We start from the raw sequence: 6,324 nt of genomic DNA on the forward strand, positions 1-6,324 counted from the left end.
TCAACGAGAAGTGACTTGTGCTATACGAGGAGGGAGCACACTTAAAAGTGGTAGAGAAATAGGGTATGACTAAAAATTTTTCTTTGTTGTTACTTCTCAAAGTAACGAGTTAGAAATCATTTTTGAAATCGGCTTGGGTAAGAAGACCGAAAAGCTAAGCCAATATCTTAACAAAGTACCGGTCCGGTCATGTTGCCAAGGGTACCGTGTTTTCACAGATTTGATAATAGAGTGAAATGCTAGCTAGACATTTCAAGTAAACGAAGGTGGATTGATGTATCATAGGGTATGTATAATTCGTTCTACTTGGAGACCAAGCGCGCCTCAATTATCGATCTTATGATTTTGGATTGATATGAACGTTTTCTCGCATCATAGACTTCACCAGAATTCTCATGCATTGCATATTATGATTACATGCGCACCCGTGATGATAATATGCCTTGCATGGTCATCCGAGCGTCTTCCACATTCTTGTAGACCCAAACCAAGCCCGCAAAAGGCTTCACTAATCCTAACAATATTTGTATACAAAGTTACTCTTAAATCTGTATTCTCTGTTTATAGAAGAATAAACATCGGAAGCCTGATTAGCTTTAACTGATTGATGGTTGTAATGTTTTTCACGACACCTTTTATAGTTAAATCCGGCCCCCATGCTCATCTTGTAATGTTTTTTACTATGCCTGTCAGTAACTAGACAATGGATGACTGAAATTTGATATATAGGCATCCACTCGTGCATATAGATGCGGCTGATTGTATATATTGAGTTTGTAAGTTGGATAGATGTGTGTGCCTTTCATTCTTGTAGTAAACTCAGTTAAGATAACTGTTGAGATATGAACAGTTTGCATAAGCATATCTAGCACCAAAATTATTTATAAAATTTAGTACAGACAAAAAATGTTTGCAGGTCGCCTGTTTAGACCTGCAACTTAACAAGAACATCATGTTTTTTCCGCCTCTAATAAAACTGTTTATAGTTAGCGATGCTATTCTCGTACAAGTAAACATGCTAACAACTATTTAGTTATATGAAAAACTATGGGTCAATCCAACTTAAAATTTTTACGTGTTGGCCCGCTATATTTACACAACCCAACTTAAAATTTTCATGTTACACCGTGAAATAACTTTATAGTTAATAAGTTATATGTTGATATTCGAGCCAAATGATCGGTTTTTCTAATAAACTTTGCATTGTGCAAACGTGTGAAACTAGCGGATGCTCTCTTGGGTGCAGTTTTTATTCGGCATTGTGGTTAAACCTAAAAGTCAAGCCATCAGATTTTACCGATGACAACCTAGTCACTGAAAAAACACAAGCATCACAATGGATAACCGAAAAATATTTAAAAAATGTCCAAAAATAAAGAAATTTTTTTTTTATGAAAAACATAAATTTTTGGAGGGTGTATAGTAGTAATATAGTGCCCCTCAATATATCATATTGAATTACAGAACACATAAGTCAAAGTCAAAGTTACAGTCAAAGTCAAACACCAAGTCTTCATTCATAGATGCTAACATCAAATCTAGTTAAAATGAGCCTCTAAGAAGCTCATATCATTTTGGCCCTGAAAGTCAAAAAACAACTGCAGGGCAGTATCAGATGAGTCTTCAACTTCATTTGAGTTTGAAGAATGTGTGAATCCACCATAAAGGTGTACACTTTTGTAGACGGGTTTGGACTCAGGTTCTGGGTTACTAGACGAGAGTTCGGGTTCCGGTTTCGGGCCCGTTTCAATAGTCATCCCGGAAACTGAGGCTTGTGAAACCGGACTAGAGCACGCGACCTTCTTACCTTTAATATTAAAGTTTCTAAACGAGTTTCCGACATCCGAATGCCAAATTTTTAAAAAGTAGTCGGTGTCGGTTTTTTTGATTGGTGGTAGGGGCGTTGACGGGGTTAAAAGTATCGATGACTCCATCGAGAGGCGTGCTTCGGCCTCCAGCCTAGCACTCTCCCATTGTGCCATGTGGCGGGTGGCTGGTGAGGTGGGAGGTCGTTTAAGTGGGCCCACTAGTGGTGAGGATATGGTGGTGAGCTCGTGGGTTTGTGGGTCGATTCCTATGGATAAGAGGCGTTTTCTCAAGTGAGTGTTCCATAGGTTTTTGATCTCGTTATCTGTTCTTCCTGGCATTTGTGCAGCAATAGCAGCCCATCTGGAAGGAAATATAAAATTTATATAAAATAAAACGAGTCGAATTTGTTAATAAAAAGTTACGTACAAGACCGATTAATTGACGTACCGGTTGCCAAGAATGGCGTGTAGCTGTATGACAAGCTTTTCTTCTTCGGGGCTGAAGGGACCGCGTTTGATGTCAGGTCGGAGATAGTTAGTCCATCGAAGCCTACAACTCTTCCCGCACCGGAGTAAACCTGCCAACATCATAAAATGCCATGATTATGTTGTACGTAGCAACAAAATCTTACTATGTCATAATAAGATTTGGCACAACCATGATTATGTTGTACGTAGCCTGAACTAAGTCGTTTGTGGGGTTCTAAAAATACTAATGCTTAATTAGTGAGCCCAAGTTTCCCTTATCAAGCTAGATTGTTTTGGCACACCTATTATTTATGTAACATTTATATATGTAATTACATAATAATTACTATTCTATAAAAGCTATGATAAAAGAAAATAAAAGTATTATGTTATGTATAAATATATGTATATAAATAAATAAACAATGAAATAACCGCGTTTAAGCCAAGGTCAAGCTTTAAAAAAACTCACAAGTAGAAATCAAACTTTAGGATCACAACACGAAACAACCTGAGGTCAAGCTCTCATAAACTAAATGAGCTAGAGCCTAGACAAGCTCCAGCTCCGACTTATTTAAACACATACAATGAGATGACCTTTGTGTAGACAGCAATGAGAAAAGTGCCACAATGTAACCACGTCAAACCGAGTTCGGGTTTAATTGGTTTAATTTAAAAAACTCGAGTTTGGTTTTTTAAAGCTCCACCACCAAAACTTGAAGTCGACTCTTAAGTAAATTTACAAGCTCAAACTCAACTCGTTTATTAAATATATATATATACACAGTTACATATATAATAGCAATAGTATTTATAAATCGTTATTTAAACTCGGTTTGGTTCAAGCTTTTAACTCGTCAAATTTAAGTAGTGGGCCGACTTGTTTAAACTAGTAAATAAACATAAGTGTAGTATTTAGTGCTTCTATGTGATACATTGATGCCTAAGTTGCATTTACATCCGACTCTTTTAAAGGAAACGTAGCATGATCATAAAAGAGATGCATGGCTGCCACAAATTAAATTCTGTGTTTTGTTGAACACATCTATACTAATTAATAAATAAAGGTTCACTTATGTCACATATCATCATCATGTTAATACTTACAAAATTTCCCCTCCCCTCTCTCGTATTAAATACATTTCTCTTTTTAATATTTCATTTTCAATTTTTAATAATTCCATTTTAATTTATAAGAATTAATACCATAAATATGTTAATTTGTTTAATATAAAATATATTGCATTAGTTATTAATATTAGATTTTTATAAGTAATTAATACGAAACGGGTGGATTTCTTTAATCGATTAAAATATCAAAGATTGTTCATGCCAAAACAATTTAAGATTAGAATAACTTTTGGTCCAAGAGTTGGTTTAAAAAAGTAGCCATTTTCAACTAAATTTTGATATAGAAAATAACAAAGAAATAATTTATGATTTATGAATTTCTAACAACTTTTTATTTCCAAATTGCGTAATGTGTAATTTTTTTACCATATAATATTATCTTTATATATGTGATACATCTTTTTTGTATTTTACAATATTATGTTATTATTTAAAAAAAATTACTTATTTTAATCCGTGTGCTACACGGGTAACTAACCTAGTAAAGGATATTAATCAGTCATGCAATTAAAGAATTTGGAAAATGTTGACTCCAATTTTTAAAATAATTATTACATGAAAGTTATAAAGTTCGATAACTTTCCTTTGAAAATACATGTATGTTAGAACAAGTTCTCCTCTATTTTTTTTAACCGTAAATTTCATTCAAGCACCTAGCAAGGCGCTAGAAACTAAATCACAACCAAGAAATGATTACAAAATAAAATCGCACCAATCAATCCATAAATAACCCAACGATTAATTTAGATAAGCAAACTGATTTCAACTGTATAGTGTATCTGTATCATCCTAACTTCTAATCTTCTATTAACACCAACGTCACGGTTGTAGTAACCAAACAAGCCCAAGTTATATGTAAATGAAGATATTATGTGCAAGTAAAATCCATATGAACCTCATTATTAATACAATAAAATGTATTATAACTAGTCACATTACTACAAACATAATCAGTAAAACAGTTTTTTTTTTTTTCATTTTCTCCTGCATTTTTTTTCAAATAATATAATAATAGAATTTTCTTTTTAGTGTTCCAAAAATAACAGAAATGAGTTCCAAATCCTCTAGAGTCCAATTTTAAGGTTTTGAAACCAAAATCTAGGCAAAATGAATGTAAAATGTAAATCAAGCATATTTACCCTAGATTTCATGACGTCATGGCATACAAACTTCAAAATAGCTATGGCCTATGGGTTTTTTTTACCGAATACCGGTACCGGCACATACTTCATATTTATTATTCGGTATCAGTATCATTCAACTATGATACCGGTACCGACCCTATTCAGTACGGTATTCGGTATGTAGTTCTATTCATTTTCGGTACCAGTGCAGTACCGGAGTTGGAGACTAAAAGCGAGATTTACTTACCGGCGAGCTTCGGGAGCGAGCGCCAGCTACCATGGCCGTTCTTGTTGATGTAATCAACCAAAAGCTCGTCTTCGTCCTGCGTCCACAGTCCACGCTTCAACCCGGTCTTCTCGCAACACGGTGCTCTTCCCATTGCTTAATCAAACTAATCTCTTAAACAAGCAATCAATGTATATATATATGTCCACAGTACTACTGGCTGAAGATGATAACAGTATGATTTAGAGCAAGCAATAATAATAATAAGTATAGAGAGAGAGAATGAGAGATTTGTGTGTGAAATGACATGTCAATGGAAGAATCAAATTTCAGTTACGACGATCAGCGAATTGCTCGCTGACACTATTCACATTTATTGCTGATATATATATATATATATATATATATATACACACGTATATACATGAATCATTGAATCGTATTCATTTCATTTTTATTTATGTTGCAGATAGATAATGATCAAATTGTTTGTTTGATTAATAGTTGTTGTATAGAGCATGTAGAATGAATGAATTGCTGTTATTATATCTCAATTAGTGGTGTGCATGAAGCCAAAATAAATGAACTAATAAAAAAAACCCGACAAATGACTTTAATAATTTCGGTTTTGCTTGTAAATTTTTTTAACGGCCAACAAAATAGTATATTAAACTAGCAAGGCGCTAGAAAACTAATACATTTGCCAAAATAAAACAAACACCACAAGCCACACACACGAGCCCAAGCCCCACCCAAACATAACCATTAAACACGAAAGCTGTATCAATCTTCTTACGAGAGTCTTTTTTTTCCTATTGTAATCGAAACTAAAAAACCAAAATGACTTTATTGATTTTTATTTTTTTTTCATGAATTTAATGTATTGTATATATAATAATTTAATTTATAGTGTAACAAACATTTAAGCTTCAATGCATAATAATATATTCTTTTTCTTTTTTTTTCTTTTGAATTTGATTTAATTTATAATAATCTAATATATAATATTTGTAACTCAAATATATTTTACCTTCAAGGCATAAAATCAATTAATTAGAACAAAACTTATTATATATCTTTTACCAACCTTTATTTTTTTCCTACCAATAGTTTTCAAGCAAAATAAAAAACTAAAAACACCAAAACCGAACTAAACCAAAACTGAACAAGTTTTAAAACTCAAAACCAACATTTCAATTTTTGGTTCAGTTTGAGACCAAAACTGAATCAAACCGAACCGTGCACACCCATGTATCAAAAAGATTATTACAAAATTAAATGTAGAGAGAGAAAATCACTTGCAGTTAAGATAGTGATGAAGTGATAATAAGTGGTGAGAAGAATTTTGCAGTGAAGAAGACGGGGGAAAGCTAGCATTAATGGCGGATGAGATTGGATTCGAAAAACCCGAAAGTACATAATATTATTATTATTGAGCATTGTCCTTTTAAACTATACATATACGTGTATGTATAGGTTGCAGAGAGTGCATTTATGGTGATGAGCATTAAATGGGAGACTGAATGGAGGGGAGGGGCCATAGACACCTATGCATATATGCATCATAA

At 33.3% G+C, this 6,324-nt stretch overlaps 1 protein-coding gene across 1 annotated transcript; it reads right to left on the reverse strand.

Moving 5' to 3' along the window:
- Window positions 1–1,442: 1,442 nt before the first annotated feature.
- On the reverse strand, window positions 1,443–5,134 carry LOC143538811 (transcription factor MYB17-like). Its single transcript, XM_077032276.1, has 3 exons — window positions 4,778–5,134; window positions 2,257–2,386; window positions 1,443–2,169 (listed from the first exon to the last, which is right to left on the reverse strand). The coding sequence occupies exons 1-3, from the start codon at window positions 4,908–4,910 to the stop codon at window positions 1,539–1,541; spliced, it is 894 nt and encodes a 297-aa protein (XP_076888391.1). The 5' UTR covers window positions 4,911–5,134; the 3' UTR covers window positions 1,443–1,538.
- Window positions 5,135–6,324: the final 1,190 nt, after the last annotated feature.

This window comes from Bidens hawaiensis, unplaced genomic scaffold (assembly GCF_021521415.1).
Source record: "Bidens hawaiensis isolate Kalapana, Puna unplaced genomic scaffold, B.hawaiensis_p1.1 tig00011729_1, whole genome shotgun sequence".
Classification (NCBI taxonomy): Eukaryota; Viridiplantae; Streptophyta; class Magnoliopsida; order Asterales; family Asteraceae; genus Bidens; species Bidens hawaiensis.

What these genes read in the sequence shown, in the direction of transcription:
- LOC143538811 (XM_077032276.1), bottom strand. Translation starts at nt 4,910, where the DNA reads ATGGGAAGAGCACCGTGTTGCGAGAAGACCGGGTTGAAGCGTGGACTG. An exon ending in CTCGCTCCCGAAGCTCGCCG is followed by an intron (nt 2,387 to 4,777) that starts GTAAGTAAATCT and finishes TGATGTTGGCAG; the next exon opens with GTTTACTCCGGTGCGGGAAG. An exon ending in CACGCCATTCTTGGCAACCG is followed by an intron (nt 2,170 to 2,256) that starts GTACGTCAATTA and finishes ATTTCCTTCCAG; the next exon opens with ATGGGCTGCTATTGCTGCAC.